This window comes from Macrotis lagotis, chromosome 4 (assembly GCF_037893015.1).
Source record: "Macrotis lagotis isolate mMagLag1 chromosome 4, bilby.v1.9.chrom.fasta, whole genome shotgun sequence".
Classification (NCBI taxonomy): domain Eukaryota; kingdom Metazoa; phylum Chordata; class Mammalia; order Peramelemorphia; family Peramelidae; genus Macrotis; species Macrotis lagotis.
This window is the reverse complement of record NC_133661.1, coordinates 115,775,566-115,794,789: the sequence shown is the minus strand read 5'-3', so window position 1 is coordinate 115,794,789 and position 19,224 is coordinate 115,775,566. Positions and strand designations below refer to the sequence as shown.

Genomic DNA, 19,224 nt, shown 5'->3' with positions numbered 1-19,224 from the left:
TACTGCCCAGAACCTCGGTGTTGCCTGCCTCCCCTATCACTCCTGGGGATCTGTCATATTTTTAAGTCTTCACTATGATAACCCTAGCCCATCCTACTTGCCAATGAGACCAGTTTATGATCCTTGAGCTGGCTTCCCTTTGCTCTTGCAAACATGGCTCCTTACACTGCTGGTAAACTCAATTGTTTGAACTTTTAACAAAGAAGAATTGGCTTAACCAAGTTAATATAGTTTTGGATTAAAAAAATAAAGATCCTGGAAACCACTTGGTAGTTGAAATATATATATTAAAATAGAGAATGAGAATAATATTAAAATTGAGGAAAAAAACTTATCTAAATAAAAATAGATTTAAGACTGTTCCCAACAAAGCAGGTGGCTAGACACCAAAATTCAATCATGACAAGTAGTCAGAAGACTCAAGACGTCAGGTGTTGTGTGTTGCATACAAAATGTGCAGTCAAAGAATGGGCCCCTTGAGAAGGCCCAGCTTGCTAGGACCTGTTATAGTTTGTACTCTGTTGATAAAGCCTCTGAGAATCCAGGGTCACCTTTCCACTGTGATGAGACTTCAGAGCAGGTCTTTATTGCACAGTCAGGGCTGAGTGGGCTGAGCTTACCCCAAAGGAAATGTAAGCTCCCAATAAGCTGCCTGCAATGGTAGCATAGCCTCCTGTCATAACGACATGAACTTCAGAGAGTGTCATATCTGCAAGGTATGGCCGGATCAGCAGAGGAGCCTCTGTCTACAAACCAGAAAAAAAGACATTTAATTAGTCTCCAGGAACAGGAGTAGACTACATTGAAGGTCACCAACCAGGAATCTTATTGTAAGGTAGGGAATTCCCACCCTGAAGAAGAAAATGGGACCTGCCTAACAGGACTTGAGGGAAAGAGTCTTCCTGAGGAAATAGAGAAAAATCCAAATGTGATAAGAAAGAATAAACAGAGTTCAGTGCTTTGCCCTCAGACCCTTGTCATAAGAAAGTAGTTGAATCTTTTTTGTTGTTGTTGTTGTTTTTGGTGAAACCTATGGATCCCTTCTGAAAAATAATATTTTAAAATGGAAGGAAATCCTAATAGAAGGAAAAATATTTCCATGGAAGTATTGGAAGAAAGAAAATATTAAGCTTCAATTGCAGATTAATGAAAACAAAAACATATCAAGTTCCTGGGTTCTCCTGAAATCTCTCTACTAATAAATCCTTTGGGGCTTGCCCAAAATATAGAATTCCTGCCCATAAAGGCAGGCACTGAGGTATCTGGATGTTGAGTTGTAGAGGTCAGCACAAGGAGAGTGTTAGGAGACTGAGATGCTACAGAGTAGAAGAAAAAAGGCAAAAAATTATTGATTACTCTTTATAATAAACAATCACTTCTCTGACTCTTGTGCTGGGAAGAGAAATCCTGGAAGAGCAGAGGAAGTGACCATCACTCCATGGAGTACATGGAGTTCAGGTAGATCCCTATGGTGAAGAGAAGTAGGTAGGAAGTCAGCTTGGATATGAAAGCACCAGAATATGACAGCAAAGTCAGTTGGTGGTAGGGGTGGGGGTGGGGGTCGGCAGAGTGAGTTATGTATTCCAGCAGAAGAATAATGAGTGAATAGAGAAAGTGAGAGACACCTTGGGGGAAAAAAAACCACTTTCCTTATTTTGATCATTGTAGTCTTCCACAGAGTCCTCTTGGCTATTTATCTTAGGCAAGGTAGTTGCTAATATTCTCACATAGTTTATCAATGCAGGGCAAGCAAGATGAGAGCTATAAGATCAGATTCTGTATAATACAGTTTATGTTTTTTAATGTTTATTTTAAGGCAATGACTTGTCCAAGGTTTTGGATTTGAACTCAGGTCCTCCTGACTCCAGAGCCGGTGCTCTAACCAATTTGCCACCTAGCTGCCCCTGTATAATACAGTTTATATGAATTGTTACACACAACCAGGCTTGCCTTTTACTCCCATTTCTGAAGGAGACTGCCTGAGACCCATTTGATCTTCAAAGAACTTTCTTTGAAACAAAGAATACTGACTTTTTAGTTCATCCTTTCCTAAGGAAATTAATCCCCAACTAATTTATCTGTAACAGAACACTGGTTAATGAAGGCTCAGTCCTGGAAGCCTTTGCAGGGGACCCATGTGAATGAATGATGAACCTGTTTCTGGAAAGTTGAGGTGATATAGCATGTGAGGGTGGGGGCTTAGCTTGACCCTTCAAATTAAATGAAGGTATTTATTCTCTCATTGTTTTCTATTTCCTTCCTACAAAAGAAAATAAAAGACCTTTTGGTTGACTCTTGAAAGTCCTTATAAAAGGCACCAATGGAGAAACTTACCCTCTTTCCTTTTGGTTCTCTGCTAGATGTAAGCTTTGAGCTCTAGAAGGCTATTGGGTGAGACGAGAGGGAGGGAAAAGAGCAGATATGTCTTTTGACAAATTCTACAAGCTATGAAGAGCATTATATTTCTGCAAAGTCATTTTTATAGAGGGGATGAGAGGGTATTTGGTGTGCCAAGCACTTTATGATTATTTATTACTTAGGCAACCTGACTGAGGATTACTGAGATCTCTCTCTCTGAGCTTTTGTAGAATGGCCCAATCCTGAGCTACAACTGCCCTCCCCCACCTTTCTCTTCTGGCTCTCCTGAGGATGGATGGGAAAGGCAATATTGGAAGCTTCTGAGAAGAGAAGAGTGAGATTTATGACTCTGTTAGGCTAAGAATGTCTACCTGAGGGAGTCAGGAGCCTCAGGATAAGGCCACGGGAGGATCTCATCTTTTCATCAGGAAATCCAACTTGTTTTCTGCCAAATATTACAGTGCACAATTGGTATTCTATTTCTACAGAACCATTTTTTATGGAATGAAGATGATAGAGTACTTGGGAGAGCCAAACACTTTGTGACTATTTATTATTGAGGTAACTAGGTTTTCTCTGGCAGTCACTGGGGTGATGTCTGACTTGGCTGCCAGCATTTTCTCAGTTGTCTCCAGCAGCTCTGATGTGGGGGGGTCTGGACATTTAGAAGCCTAAGCTTTCTTAAACAAGGCATTGGGCTGAAAAAATAAACCTCCCAAGGATATTCTACCCAGGTTCCCTACTTGAATGTCACCTATGAAGGTGAGGCAGGATGGGCCCTAACCAGCATCTAATTATGACAGAACCCAGAGCAGAATTCAACTCACAAACAGAGGGCCCTAAGATAATAAAAAGAGTCTAAATTAGGGAAAACATTTTCCCCCTACATTTACAGTGTACAATTAGTATTCTATTCCTAGAGATTCACTTTTTATAGAATTTTTCATTTGCCATGGACTCCTATGGCAGTCTGGTGAACTCTGTGGACCTCATAATGATTTTTTAATGTATTAAATAAAATGCATAGGATTACAAAGGAAACCAGTTATGAATTACAGTATCAAAATATGTCAAACAAACCAGCAAAGCAAATTCATGAACCTGAGGTAAAGAATTCCTGCTAATTGAAAAGTGTTCTCAGAACCTCCCACTTATTTTGGCAAATGAAGTCTAGATGTTTTATTATTCCAGTCCTTTAGGTCACCTCAGGCACCCTGACCATTTTCTGCTCAAAGCAGATCTCATAGGAAAGAATATAGAAGCTCACAGTTTAGATTTAATATGTACTGTGTAGGACAGAATGACTTTACAATTTTGAATCTGCAACAAGCTGTTGGATTGGAGTATACACAGCCCTGAAGTATGTGTGGAGCTGAAATGGGGTCCCCAGACCAATTCTGGTGACACCTATGTCCTATGTAGGGCATTTCCCATAGAAAAGAGTACCTGTGCCCTGGACTCTTCCAGTGGACTGGCTTTCTTCATAATATATTTGTACAACCAAAGATTATGGGCTGATCCTATATGGCTCTCCTCTATCCACAGCCCCTGGGCTATCAAAAAATGTCTGGATATTGTACAGAAAGATCTGCCACTGGGTAGCCTTAAAGAAGAAACAACTTCTTCTATCTCTCTCCATGTCTCTGGGCTTGTCATTTGGGATTTTTTCCACCCATAAAATGAAGTTGAACTAGATGGTTTCTCCAGTCCCTTCTACCTGTAACATTCTAATCTATAAGCCTACAAGAACCTGAGTCTTGAGGGTGGCCCAGGGGAAAAAAGAAGCCTCCAAATGATGGGGATTATATAGCTGATAGTGCTAGTAGCCTCATATCAGGAAGACATAGACAAGGAGCATAAGCTTCCTAGAAGAAAGGTCTGAAGGATTCTTAGAATACAGAGCTTTAAAGACTAAGAGTCAAATGACTTTCTGAGAGTGAATCTGGAGCTACTTATCAGGGGAGAGAAAAAAAAATAAATTAGAGAGTACTTACTTGGCTCACAAAGATGTTTCCTGCCACACTTAGGGTCTCTGTGGCTGTGGTTCCCATGGTGACCTGCATCAGCCAGGAGATCTAGAAGGAGCCAAAGTAATACATTAGCTCTTGGCATATAAAACAACTTATTTTATCTCATTTTCTCATCAGAGATTCAGGAATACATCTTTGACAATCGTCTTTCTCTCAAAATAACAAAAATGGTTTCTTTCTCTCTTCCTTCCCTTCTTTATTTCTCTCTCTTCCTTCTTTCCTTTCTTCCTACCTTCCTCCCTCCAGACCCCCCTCCTTTCTGTGTCTCTGCATCTCTGTGTCTCAATCTTGGTCTCTTGATATCCCTCCTCCTCCCCCCACCCCTTCTCTCATTCTTCCTATGTCTGGGTCTCTCTAGCTTACCCAGTCCAGCTACTCAAGGACCCAATCCTACCATTAATTGACACAGGAGCTTTGCTTTGTTCTATTTTAGACATGAGTCGATTCATTCCACCTTAGACAGTCTGGAGGCCCCCAGTATTAGGTGCTCGCCATATATCAATATTGGATTTAATGTGAACACCTAATAACTTCGCCTCCTGAAACTCAGATCTCTACCAGCATCACCCACCCCATTAGCAGGGATTATAAATATGTACCATCACATTTGGCAACATGGTCACTTTCTGTGGTGTTTCTCACTCCTTGTAATGACCTTTAGTAAGTCATTTATGCCTTTTAGGTTTCATGTCTTCATCTATAAAATTAGAAGGTTGAACCAGATCAACTCCATTTTTGATGGTCTATATTAGCTATAATTTGTGACTCTCTAGCTCCTTAGTGTGACCTTTGTATTAGTCATTAGTAACTTGAAATCTCAGTTCAAGAAAAATGATATGGGGCAGCTAGGTGGTGCAGTAAATAGAGCACTGGCCCTGAAGTCAGGAGTACCTGAGTTCAAATCCAACCTCAGATACTTAATAATTACCTAGCTGTGTGGCCTTGGGCAAGCTACTTAACCCCATTTCCTTACCAAAAAACCCCCTAAAAACAAAAACAAGATAAATGAGATGGCTTTCTTTACCCAGGGACAATGGAAAGAGCTTTGAATTTGAAAGCAAAGGATTTGGGATGAATCCTAGAATCTCAGACATGGAAGGAACCTCAAGAGTCCATCTCCTCAGAGCTCTGATCAAGAATCTTATCTGCATCATACTTGACAAGTGGGGATCTAACCTATACTTTATGGTGGGTGAAAGCCCTTAGTTTGGAGTCCTACTTTGCTTCTTATCATCTGGAAAATTTGAACAAGTCATTGACTCTCTCTCAGACTCAGTTTCTTCACACACATGATGTGAGGGTTGGACTGAATATTCTATGAAGTCCCCTCCAGCTCTAAATGTTATTATATACTCTGAGTTGTTGCTCAGTCAAGTACACTGGAAAGGGATCCAGACAGATGATCAAAAGAAGTGGGTTCTAGTCCTGCTTTTACCACTAATTCATTGGATGATCTTGGGTAAATCATTTGACATCTCAAGTTCAGTTTCCTTACCTTGCCTAATGAAGAAGCTGAACTTAATTCAATTAAATATAGCATGCATTGGTGTCCATTGGATGCAGTATGCCACAAAGTAGAATTTGGTATTTGGTGGTATTTGGAGACAGGAAAAATTTGGATATAAATCCCACATCTCCCACTAGTTATTCTAGGATAGACAAGTCACTTCATCTATTTTTCCAATTCTGTTTCCTCATCAGAAAAATGGAATTGGCAATACTTGTAGTGGAGGTTGTCATGAGAATGAAATAAGGTCATGTGCTTACATTGTTTTTGAAAACCTAAAAGCTTTATCCAAATATTAACTACTACCAATGACAGAGTCCCTAAGATGATTTCTGGCTTCAAAATTCTACAATTCATATTTCTAGTATTCCCTTGCCAGACCCAGTAAGCTGTCCAAGGACTCTGCTGAGACAACTATTCAGGATCAATGATGATGATCTTTTTTATGGTCAGTAAAGATTCTACTTTCTCCTAAGAAAACCTTCTCTCTGCAGAGTGGAAGAGGAAAAGGTTAATGCAGAGGAGTGTCTGATCCTGAATATTTTTTTCCCAGTGTAGGAAGGCATTGGAAAAGGGGTCTGGGGTACCTTCAGGGGACTTCAGAAGAGTACCCAAATTCACATTTCTGTAGTGCTTTACACAAACAATCATTTATAAGCATTTATTAAATATCTAATATGTAATGGTGCTATCCTAGGTCCTGGGGCATACAAATACAAAATGAAGAATAATCCTCAATTCAGAATTATAGCCAAAACTAATGTAGAGAAGTGACATTGAGCAGGGTATATAACAGATAGTGAAGTTTGTGGTGGTTTCCCCAGATTAAACTGATAAACATACAAGACAGTAGGTCTCTATTTGGAATGTTGTGTCTTCCCTGGAAGAATGGGTTTCACTGATGGTGGCTGACCCCATGATATGTTGGTTGGTTGATTGTAGAACAGACTGTTCTGGAAGAACCTTTGCATTGACTTAGGAAAGGAAACCTATCAATCTTTTTTGGTTTCTCTCTTCCCTTTTCACATTTCTGCCAGAGAAATTGAGAGTGCACTATATCAAAAAAGAGACCTAAGTCCTGGAAGGAGCAGGCAAGTCTCCCTAAGGAACTTTTAATAGAGGCATGGTGGCAGAGCACAAGGGAGTTGTATATGCTCATCCATAAGCCTGAGAGGAAAGAGCCTGGAAAATAGTTGCTTCTTGCCTTTCACTTCAGAAAGGGAATAACTTCTTGATCTACTTGGTGCTTTAAAAGGGATGCCATATGGCCAGGTAGGGAAAGTTCCTGAGATCTGCCTTTCTAGTAGGAGTTCAAGAATCCTATAGCAACTAAAGAAGGGAGCAATTCCTAAGTGGTACCAGCCTTAGTGTCTGCCTCATAGGTAATTCCGAGTTTGAAAATATGGAACCTTGCCTTCTATTGAGAGAAGGGGAATTTCTTGACTTGCTGAATTTTTGATCAGAGAAAAAAATAATGAATGTTATCCCAATTCTGTGAGGAATAACAAGAAGAAACTAAAACCACAATATGGTAGAGCAAGGGACCTAGATTTTTTGACTCTACTATTACTTTACTTTATTAGATGATATAGGGATTATGAGGAAAGAGAGTTTTTGTTATCAATTGTATCCTAATTGTATTGTTCTTATGAAGGAAGTCCAAACAGTAGTGTGGTATAGTGTGGTATAGTAGATAGAGTACAAGACTTGAAAAAGATCTGAGTTATAATCCTGCCTGAGATACTTGCTAGCTAGAGACACTGGTTATCAGTCTTACCTCTTTAAGGCTCAGTGGCCCTGTTCATTAAAAAAAAATAAAATAAAAAATAAAAAGGAATTTTACTTGACTCTACAGTCCCTTCCAGGACTAAATCTATGATCCTTTGACTTTAGGACCCTGTGAAAAGTGGGAGGCACCAGAATGGAAAGAAAATTGAGTTGTCTAAATTGCTATGAATAGTTTATGTATTTTCTCTGTTGGTAATGGGCTCAGATGAGTCCTTTACATTTTCTGCATTTGCTATGGTGTGGCATAAAGTCTGACTGCTATTCATTTATTTGTTTCTAGAAGGCCAAGAGGACTCATTTTACCAGCATTTGAGTTATACAATTTATATTCAGATATTTTCCCAGAATATACTCTGGGTGTTACAATGGATCAAAAGGTGAGTCATATTTTAGTGGTAAGATCAAATATAGTACACGTAAGCCCAGAATTTGGAGCACTGGATGATTGGCCATATGTGCAAGTACTTCAATAAAATTCTGCTGAGTTCAAAAGACTGGAAATTAGCCAATCAGGGCTGATAATTAATAATTCAGCAGGTGTGCCCCTGCCTGATGTACCTGCAGATTAGAAATACTTCTCAGCACCTAAAATCACAGTCCTGGACCTTAATTGGTTCCAACAGCTTTCCCCTGAGTACTTTAGGAAACCTAACACTAACACCAGAAAATACTATCTTCATTTTCATGAATTCTCTTGAGAACTAATCAGATTCTGATCCCTGATCAGGAGGAACTCACCTTCAGGATCAGCCACTGCATGAGACCCATATAGTAGAGAATAGACATCACACAGCTGAAGAAGATGATGATGGGTAACACCTGAAAGCAAAGAGAGCATTAGTGTTCCCTGCACAACTGTGGAGCCCTAGGCAACAAATGCAGCTCAAGATTGATATTTCAGGAGACAGGTGGTGCAGTGGTTAGAGCACTGGCCCTGGAGGCCCTGGAGCCAGAAGGAGATGAATTCAAACCCAGCCTCAGATATTTTGTACTTACTAGTTGTGTGACATTGGGCATTTTGCCCTACAAAAAAAAAAAAAAAGACTGATATCACAGAAGGTCTCACTTTAAATATATTGAGAGGGGGTTTTATTTGCAAAACAGTAGGTGCTTGGTAAGTGCCTACTGACTATATGAATTTTCACATCAAAATCTATAATCCATATGGTCCCTACTATTATTTCCTCCCTATGTGATCTCAATAGAGTCAACTCCGATTCATTGAATATAGACTCCATCTGTAAAATCAGGGAGACATATTAGATTAGAAGTTTTTAACCTGGGGTTCATGAACTTGTTTTTAAAAATATTTTGATAATCATATTTCAATATAAATGATTTCCTTTGTAAACCTTTGTACTTTTTTATGCATTTAAAACATTATTCTGAGACAGGGTCTATAGGCTTCACTAAACTGCCAAAGGGGTCTATGACATTTTTAAAAAATAGTTTAAAACTCCTGGACTAAATTATCCCTGAGCTTTAAATCTTATGGTTTTAAAACCAGCTACTTTTTTCTCTGTGATTTAGGAAGATGCAGAGAAGGCAAGAATAAAAATGAAAAATCCAAGTCCCTTTTTTTCCAGAAGTATATTAGTGGGCTTCTCTATGCCACACCCTCCAACTATAATCTATAATCTAAACCACAGGAAATACACTTTGAATGCAGAATTGAAATAACCCTGAAAAGGGACTCTTCTAGGTTCCCTCCCTTCCTAGAGGAAATTCAGCCAAGACGCTGCTCTGAATTCTGTTAGATCTTCCTCCTTCCTGAGCCCCAAACAATACAAGTTCTTCCTTCTAAGATGTTGCAGCTAAAGGTATCCAAGGGGAATCTTAATTCCCACACTCCAGTGAGGATGCAGAGTCAAAGGTATCATTTCTTATCCCTTAATAGCCCCATTTTCCCACCAATGTAGGTAGGAAAGTAGAGGTGGAAGAGAAAGAGTATGCAACTGAAGAAGGGCAGGCTGGGGTCCCAGAACTGGGAGCCTTGCAAGGGGCATCTAGGGCTAAGAAAAATTCTGTTCCTCACCTCTTCCCCTGAGAAAGCCCAGCACCCCATAAGGTTTGGTTCCAACTCTACCCTAGCCTGATTCCCCCAGTTTCTCATGCCCTACTACCAAATAATTTCTTTGAACTTATTTAATGGTGTACGTCTTATTTTCCTTCCAGCAGAATGTAGGCCCTATTTATAGCAGATTCTCAACCTCATTTGTGTGCTCAACCCCTTCAGTCATCTGATGAAACCAACAGAGTATGTTTTTTAAATGCACAAATAAACTGCATAGGATTACAAAGAAAATTGATTATATCAAAATGCAGTAATCAAAACATGTTTAAAGGGATTCAAAAACCACTTAAGAACTCCTAAAAATCCTCCTACTCTAGGAGAAATACTTGGTGGTGGTGGTGTGTCCAATTCTCCATGACCCCATTTGAAGTTTTCTTGGCAAAAATATTGGAGTGATTTGCTGTTTCCTTCTCCAACTCATTTTATAGATGAAGAAGCTGAAGCAAACAAGGTTAAGTGGCTTGCCCAGGGTCACACAGCTAATAAGTATCTGAAGTCAAATTAGAATTTAGGTCTTCCTGACTCCAGATTGGGCACTCTATCTACTTGCTCTCGTAGTGGGAATATTTTGTTTTAATCTCTGAATTCTCAGGAGTGAGTTTAGTGTGTGATATACAGGAGGTGTCCACAGCTGGAAGGGATCTCAGAGACCACCTAATACAGCCCCCTGTGATAAGGAAACTGAGGTAAAGTGACTTGACCAGTCCTCCAGCATCAGAAGTAGGATTTGAACCCAGATCCTAAGACTCCAAAGCCTCTCACTCTTTCTAGGGTATAACAAATTAAATAGACCTTAGAGTTCAGGTCCCAAAACTCTTAGACTCTAAACCTCTTGCACTTATATATCTTCATGGTATGTTAAAGCCAAAAGAAACACCCCCCCACAAAACCCCTAGAATTCAGTATAATCTAAGCCCTCCATTTTTCCATTGAAACCCAATGGAATGACCACTGCTACCAGTGAGGTCACAGCAGCTACTTCTCCATCAGAAAGCTACCAAAGAACTTATACCCCTTGTCATTCAAGGCAATGAATGGGTTTCCTTGGTTCCCTTTATTTACCTACAACATTCTTGCTAGAATCATTCTGTGTTATATGAGCTCCTAGGAGCCACTTTCTCCTGATGACCACACCTCCTTAGGCATTGACACCTTGTCAGTTATGTCACCCCCCCCAAGCCCATCAACACAGCAATTGTCACCAGCAACATCCATTTTTAGCAACCTTCCACCATGTCCTGAGCCAACCACAAGAGAGAGTTGGCAAGTAAATCTCCACAAGGGTCAGTTCTGGGCCCAGAGTCCTTGGAGATACTCACAAAGGGAGTGTCTGGGCAAAGAGGCCAGGGCCTCTCAGAGACAGTGTACTGTGGGACTAACCAGTGAACCCCAGAGAAATGCCATGGAGTTTGGTTAATGACAAATCAACATCACTTATTACTTCTCCCTTGATCAAATGTCAAGTCTCAAAGTCCTTTGCCACCAGTAAATAAGTATTTTTCTTCTTTGTGATACCGAAAAGCTGTTATAAAGTGCAGAGAACTAGGCTTAGAATCAGGAAGACATATCTAAAATCCTGTCTTAGACTTTAACAGTATGACCCTGAGCAAGTCATCTAACCTCTATAAGCCTCAATTTTTCTCATCTGAGATAATCATAGTGTCTATCATTCAAGTACATGTAAATGCATATAGATAAGTTCTGCAAACCTTCAAGTAATATTTAAATGGAAGTTATATCCATTTTGAGGCTGGGGAAAAACCAGTGTCACTTTTTTATTTGTTGTAACTGATAAAATAGTATAGTAAGTGTCCCACTGTGTGATCTTGAATAATCTCTGTGCCTCAGTTTTCTCATCTGTAAAATAATGTTGGACTAGATGGTCTTTAAAGTTCTTTTTAGTTCTTGACCTTCCAAGTTCATGTGTGTATCTAGATTGAAGTTAGGAGCTGAAATCTAGGGGTGGCTAGGTGGTGCAGTGAATAGAGCACTGGCCTTGGAGTCAGGAGTACCTGGGTTCAAATTCAGCCTCAGACACTTAATGATTACCTAGGGGTGTGGCCTTGGGCAAGCCACTTAACCCTGTTGCCTTGAAAAATCTTAAAAAAAAAAGACCTGAAATCTGGTCCTCTATTAATTCATCTGGTTTGGATTTTTCATTGTTATTTTAAAAATAACAATATGTCAAAAAATATGATTTGAATTCCTTTCAAAATTGTGTTGACTTTGAAATAAACATCTAATCTGGTTTTATTATGGTGCTAACTTGCATTACAGAAACCTCTCTTGGTTAGGTGGGCACCAAGGCACCACTTTTGGATTTGTCCCTGGGTTGAACCAAGAGTTTATCAGGCTCATTCCCATGTGGCTGAGCAATCACCCAAGGCCAGAGCTGGGCCTGGGCATTTGCATTGTAGGTGAGATTTACGAGTTACTATCAAACAGGTCTCTGAGCTTTCTCTATAAAACTGACATGTGATCTCACTTTAAGGTTTGCAAAGGGTTTTTACCTATTTTATCTCATTTGATTTTCACAACAATGTAAAATAGGGGCTATTATTAGCTTCATTTTACAGATAAGAAAACAGAGAGAGGTTAAAGTGATCTAGGAGGGAATCAGTTACAGGATATCTGGGGCGGAATTTGAACCCACTCTAGCTTTCAGCACTCTATCCACCACAGAATTCTACTTGTAGTGTGTAACTTGATTTATCACAAAACAAAGACCTATGGGTCTGGAGTACAGAATTTTCTAGTATTTAAAAAAAGTTCATTTATAAAAAGTCATATCAAAAAGTGTCTCTTGGTGGACCAATAGGTTATATCCTAGACTTCTACCTACTTTGTCTGCCTCTAACCCAATACTGCCTAAATCCCAACCCTCTTCCATCACCTAAAGCCATATCATATTCCTCAAACCTGGATTTTTACCCCACAGACCTTTCACAGTCTGGACATATTATGAAATTCTTATCTGTACAACCAGCTTCAGGCTCAGAACAAATCTTTGCCCATGCTAACCACCTCCTAACCTATCATCCTAATTTTGCCTCAGATCCAGAAACAGTAGCCTATGCTTATAGTTACATCTCTGGAATACCAAGGTGGACATTTTTCTAAGGGATTTAAGTTTTTTCAACTTCCTAAACTCTCTCCAACTCAGATGTGGGTGATGGCCTAAAGATATAGAATAAATACATTTTTGAACATGACCAATTGGGGAATTTGTTTTGCTTAACCATGCATATTTGTTACAAGGGTGGTTTGGAGGTTTTGTTTGTTTTTTCATTTGGGAGGAAATGGAGATAGGGAGAGAAAATAAACACTTGTCAATTGAAAAAAAAGTGTTAGCTCCCCCAAAACAGGAGACACTCAGTCCCCAGCTGTCCCCATCCTGGCCCCAGTTTGGCAGGTCACTGAACCAAGCTCTCCATTGGCTGAACATCTGGCAAGCAGCTGCTCCAGGATGTCTCCTATCTATAAATGCAAATCTGACCTGAAAGGCAAAGACGTCCTTCACCAGCGTCTCCCCGAAGACAAAACTGGAGCCAACCACAGTATAGTCCAGGAAAATCTAAGGAACAAGGAGGAACCAAAAAATTACAGTATGAAAGGAGTAAGGAAAGAAAGGCAGGAAGAGAAACAAGTTTTCCTGTTTCCAGAGCTCCCCTCCCATTGCCCCGGGTGACCACAAATTAACAGCATGAGGCCCAGGACCCTCTTGGTGACCATCTCTGTTTCACTACCATGCTCAGCAGAGATAATGAGTCTTGGTCAGGAAATGGAGCCCTGGTTGGTTGGTCCTGTGGGCCAAAACCTACAGATTGAATTCTCCGATTCATAGATTCTGAGAACTATAAAGGAGTCAGAAATCATATGCTCATAAATCTAAAGCTTGAAGGGAGTCTCATTTTAGAGATGAAGAAATGGAGGCACAGGGAGAGTGGTGCCCTAGGTCACTAGGAAGTAGGCATCAGAAGCAGAATCTGAACCTAGCTAGGTCATTGGATTCCAAAGCCAATGTTCTTTTATCTAGGTCGACCCATTCCCTGAACCAAAGAGGAACCGGAGGCCAAGAAAAGGGAAATGACTTGACCAAGATCACAGAGAGGGTTCCTGAATCTCCTTCATTCTTGGCTCAGTTGTGTTTCTGCTAAATCACCATCATGAAGATGATTAGATTAGATTAGAACCTCCCAGCACTAGAAAAAAGCTCTTTTGGTGGTTTCTTATTCTTTAGCAGAAGTTTAAAAAACCCTCTGGGTCTCTGTAAAAGAGATTAAACCAGATGATCTTTCAGGTGTCCCTCTCTAGCTCTATGCTCCTATAATTACTACAATCTGATTCTAAATACTGAGACAGTACTTTGTGATAGCGATAGTGAGAAAGCTTTGAAAAGGATAAAAGAATTATATCAAACCAAAGAACAATGATTATTTTAAAACCGAATGCCTCAAAGTTAGATTGACCCAACTTGGTTCCAAAAAAAAAATTTATATGAAGAAACCTCCCCAACCTACTTTTTTACCATACATAAATATCAGACATTCAATATTGGTTAGTTTTGCTGAACTTCATTTTTTTTTAAAATCTTCTTTATTATAAGGTTATCAATCTCTTAGTGACAGTGGGAAATTAAATGATATAAAAACAAAAGATATCAATAACTTTTTTAATGGTAATTATTATCCTAATTTTGCCTCAGATCTGGAAACAGTAGCCTATGCTTATAGTTACATCTCTGGAATACCAAGGTAGACCTTTTTCCAAGGGATTTAAAGTTTTTTCAACTCCTAAGATCTCTCTGACCCAGAGATGGGGGATTGATTGTTCAGTATAGATGCAAAACAGTGACTTTAGAGAAGCAGTAGCTTGGTCATTTTTTCAAAGAGAGTCAGTGGCTCAGTGTTCTTCATCATCATCTGTTTTCTCAACCTCCCCGCCCCTTACACACACACACACACACACACACACACACACACAAAAACACACACAAACATACCTCTTGGTGCCCAGCCTCCAGCTGTTGGGTTCTATCGTCTCCTTACCTTTTATAGATGTTGTCTTTCCCAAAAATCAAGCATCACCAAAAAAACCATAAGACTTCTTCATCACTCCTACCTGGTTCTACCTTTCCAGTATATTATGACACAAATAGAGCCCCAGGACCCAGCCTACCATACCTTGATCTGGTTACCAAGCCATTGGAATGCCACAAATCCAGGTTCAGTTCTGATAACAAAGATGCCAAGAACAAACTGCAGACCAAGGCCCCATAATACGGCCCTCCAGGAGACCTTAAATAAAAAAAAAAAATAGGAGGCCCATGCTTTCCAGGCCTTTGCCACAAAGACATGAACTAGATAGCAATTCATCACAATTCAGAGAAGAATATGAGATAAGGTGGGGAACCAAGCCAGGAGAATATCAACAGGCATTTTCACCTGGTCTAGTGAATTCAGTTTGATACAATAGACTGAATAGAGAGGGCTGAGCCCTATAACCTTCTATGAAATGGACATCTCACCCCAATAAACTAAGATCCCTGGAATAAAGCCATTCTCTCCAAGAATGAGGGATTTCCTAGTGCTACTTCCAACATGGAGGACCCATGGCCTGACTTGAATCCAATATGCCTTTTCTAGGACTGAACCAAATTTGACCATTTGGATGAGTCAAGTTGAGGTCCCTGTACCAGGGGCAATAGCCCCTGAGAAAAGGAAGCAGAGTGACCCTGACCCCAACCATAAAGATAAGATGGGAAAATATTTCAAGAAGTGAAATGCCATCCCTGGCACAGTATCTAATATCTCCCTAGCCTGGGGAAGCCTCCAAATCCAGAAAGTCAAATGGATGAAAAACAAAGATGAAATGGTCCCTTCATCTCAATGGGCAAGAGTTTGCCCAAGGATTTGATTCACAAGCCCATCAGAGCAAGAGACCATAACCCTGATTGTAGTGAGCCTAGGTCTTTTGAGAAGACCCCAGCACACTTTACAGTCACACAGTGAAACCAGAACCAGGATCAGTTCTTCTATCTATGCAAACTGGCTCAGTCTCTTTCTTTCTCACAAATCCCAGCCCCACTGCTACTATAAGTTGAAATAACTCATTCTTTTATTTATTTAGCTATATGTGTATTATTGGACAAGTTGCTTGCTTTCTCTGAGTCATAGTTTCTTTGTGTGAAAAGGGTGATTAGACTAGCTGACTTCTAAGGTCCTTTCCAAATTTAAATCTCTGATTCTATTGACCAGGGGTTGTTCACCCTTTCTTTACAAAATAGTTGGATAAGGACTGGGACTGACTACATCCTCTCCAATTCACTATCCATCTGCCATGCTCCAGACACCACCCCAAAGCTAACAACAGGCTGTGGTTCTTCAAAACTGTTTCAATACTCTCAGGCATAGCCTCAGGCCTCAGCAGTCTCCTCTGATCTATGATTTTGGGGGATGGGGAGGGGAGAAACTTGCTAGTCTAGTCATAGGAGAGCAGGCTTCTCCTGACCAAAGAAAGCCCTGAGAAATTACTGGGAAACCCACTGGAGAAGAAAGAAGATGCTGCATCCCTCCCTACCAGCCCCCTAATCCCAGCCTGGAGACTCACTGAGTGATGATGTTTAGAGCAGGCAAAGAGGATGATGACGAACATGCAGATGCCTGCAAAGGACACCAGCTGCTCCGGTCGTTGAGAGGTATCCAGAGCCAGCCACAATACCAGGCCCACCAAAGCAGCTGCCCCTAGGCACCTGCAGATGAAGGCCCCGGGGAATATTGTTACTCATTACCCACCAAAAGCTTTACAACCACAGCTTTACCCTAGAGCACTAGTATTCAGGAGAATCATGTTTCCCTTAGATTAATCTAGAACAAAGAGAAAGTTTTGACATAGGTCTCCTTGGGGCTCTGAACTAGATTTAGAATTGGATTTGTGATTTTTCCAAAGGCTGTACAGACATTCAGATCTAGCCCAGGAACCATGCCTGCTGATTGTTCATTCTTTGTGTAAACATGAACTGTCTCATGAGTCCAGAATCAGAAGAAACAGAGTATGGTGGATAGATTACTAAACTTGGAATCAGGAAGACCTAGGTTCAAATCCCACCACTTATATTTAACCAGATTTGTGACCATGAGCAACCATTTAAACTCTGGATTTTGATTTCTAATACAACTTTCTAAGACAGGTCTGTAAAATCACAGGGTCTTGTCCACTGACTTGTGCAGATCATTAAGATAAGCTTTGAGGGAGAAACAAGATTTAGATAAGATAGATCCTTTGCCCTCATGGAGTTTGTCCCTAATTGTGACAAAGCAGGCCCAGCCCTAAAAGGTAGGTACAGAGGGCACTTGTGCAATTTCTGCCGGGTTCAGATTCACAGGGGCCCAGGAATATTGCCAGTGTGAAGAGTCAGGTGAGAAAACCAGTCAACACCTGGCCAGTCTCCAACCTCTGTCAGGAGCTTCCTACATCTCTCTCATACCTTAAGAGTCTGGCATTCCAGAACAGCAAATTCTAAAGGGGGTGAGGAAAGGTGGATGTCCCTACTGAGCATGTCCTTTCAACAACAGGAGGTTTAAGTAGAATATATGTTGAGGACAGGGTGAAGAATCAATCCTGTTTGTTGGGTGATTCTTCCTTTCCATGGTTGTACATTCTTCAAGTAATAGAGCCCTTAATGATATACTCAGGGCCAGGACCTCAGCACCCAAGTCTGCAAAAGCTAATCCAAGTTGGCCAATGGCCCAGGACGCTATGACCCAGGGACCAGGGAAATGCTGGTGTGGGAATCCAAAGCCTGAGGCTGAGCAAAGACTATTACAGCTCACTTAAAAATCATGGGAGGAAGCACACAAATTAGACTAAGATGGAAGAGCTTTGAAACCTTGGAGATCTTACTGAGCTCAGTAAGGGTAACTAGAGAAAACAAGCATTATTTGATCAGTTCTACCACTGTGTGGGAAGACTCTCCTGGGGAAAAAAAGCCCAGCAGTGAGTGAAATGAGTCGGGGTCCTCAAAACTTAAATAAGATTATCTCCCCAAGGTAACTGTGGAAAGTGTGGGACATGGTATCACGACAGCCTAATCCAGTTCAGAATGATCCACTAAAAGGTGCAAGGTAAGGCAGTCAGGTATCCAAGGGACCTTCTCTTACTCACCGTTTTAGCCAGAGGTTCAACCTAGGATTACTGAGGGGCTTCAGACATCTTAACAGTTTCTTTCCCAAAAGTTTTTTGAATAGGCTGTAGGCCAGAGAGAAAAGGACTATACATGTGAGGATGAACAAAGCCAGAGCCCTTTGGAAATCCAGGAGGCAGGCTGTCAGCACAAAGGCAGCATAAGCTAGAAGAGATGAAGGGGTATGGGGAGAACTTCAGGGTCATGGCTTCCCCAGAGGAAGTGCCACCCCTACCCCCAGGCAGTTTTGCCTTTCTCTACCCCTTAATAGAAGCTACAGGGACAGTGAGGGTGGGAAGACAGTGCCTCAATTGGTCTCACTGTCCAGTCTTGGATAATCAAAGATTCAATCCCATAAGAGCATGATCATAAAATAAGATCATTGATATGGAAGTGGAAGAAACTTTGGAGGTCATCTAATCCAATCTCTTACTTTATAGATGAGAAAACTGAGACCTGAGGAGGCTAAGCAAGGTGAAGAAGGCCACACAGGCATGATGGAAAGTCAGGACACTGGACACAGAGAACTACAGAATTTGAGAATCGGAAGGGACCTGAGTGGTCTCTTCACAGAGTCATGTCTTTTCCACTAAGTTTAAGAATAAAGATAGATTGTTAGAGCTGCAAGAGACTTTGGAAATCATTTAATGCAACCCCTCTATTCTATAGCTGAGAAAACTGAAGGAAGAGTAAGAAATAATTTACCTGGAATCACCCACCTAGTTAATAGCAAAGCAAAAGCTAGAACCCAGGTCTACAGATTCAGAACAGTATTCTTTCTTCTTATAGTGTCATCTCTCAACCACCAATTATGTAACTGGTCAATTAACAAATATGCAATGGCTGCTAATCATATGTAAGGCACAGGGGAAGGATACCAAGACAAGGAAGGCATAGGTCTTGCCTTCAATGAACTTTGAAGTGTGAGCTGTTTCCAGGTGAATCAGAGGGAAAGGGACAGAGCATATCAAGGACCTGGGAGAAGACACACTGGAAAGAGTGGACTCTTTGGGAGATGCTGAAAAAGGGGGAAGCCAAACTCTAGAGAGAAAATTTGTGGGAATTCCAGAATTGGCACCTCTCTGGTAACCAGCACTGGAAGGAATCTTTTGCGAACTTTGGTTGGGGACTTGTGAAACTCCTCTGTGTCCCTAGAAAGAACAGTTTCAGTGTCTCACCTGTACTTAGCAGTCCCAAGAAGAGCCATCGAAAAAGTTCAGCATGGTTTCTGCAAAACGCTCTCACTTTCAAAGAAGCAGGTTGCAATCTTCTCCTACCAGAGCCA

The 19,224-nt window shown here is 40.8% G+C and overlaps 1 protein-coding gene across 6 annotated transcripts in view; it reads right to left on the bottom strand.

Annotated features, from left to right (window-relative positions):
• Positions 1 to 19,224, bottom strand: part of SLC28A1 (solute carrier family 28 member 1) — a 56,448-nt gene that overhangs the window by 11,432 nt on the left and 25,792 nt on the right. For all 6 annotated transcript variants that reach the window (XR_012477923.1, XM_074233943.1, XM_074233942.1 and 3 more), the window contains 8 exons: positions 19,118 to 19,212; positions 17,921 to 18,104; positions 16,367 to 16,508; positions 14,941 to 15,054; positions 13,254 to 13,331; positions 8,422 to 8,502; positions 4,353 to 4,433; positions 621 to 746 (listed from right to left, as the gene is read on the bottom strand). Coding sequence is in view for 5 of the 6 variants with exons in the window: in XM_074233943.1 (XP_074090044.1) it covers positions 621 to 746; positions 4,353 to 4,433; positions 8,422 to 8,502; positions 13,254 to 13,331; positions 14,941 to 15,054; positions 16,367 to 16,508; positions 17,921 to 18,104; positions 19,118 to 19,212 (901 nt within the window). In the remaining variant the exon portion in view is untranslated. The remainder of the gene's footprint in view (positions 1 to 620; positions 747 to 4,352; positions 4,434 to 8,421; positions 8,503 to 13,253; positions 13,332 to 14,940; positions 15,055 to 16,366; positions 16,509 to 17,920; positions 18,105 to 19,117; positions 19,213 to 19,224) is intronic.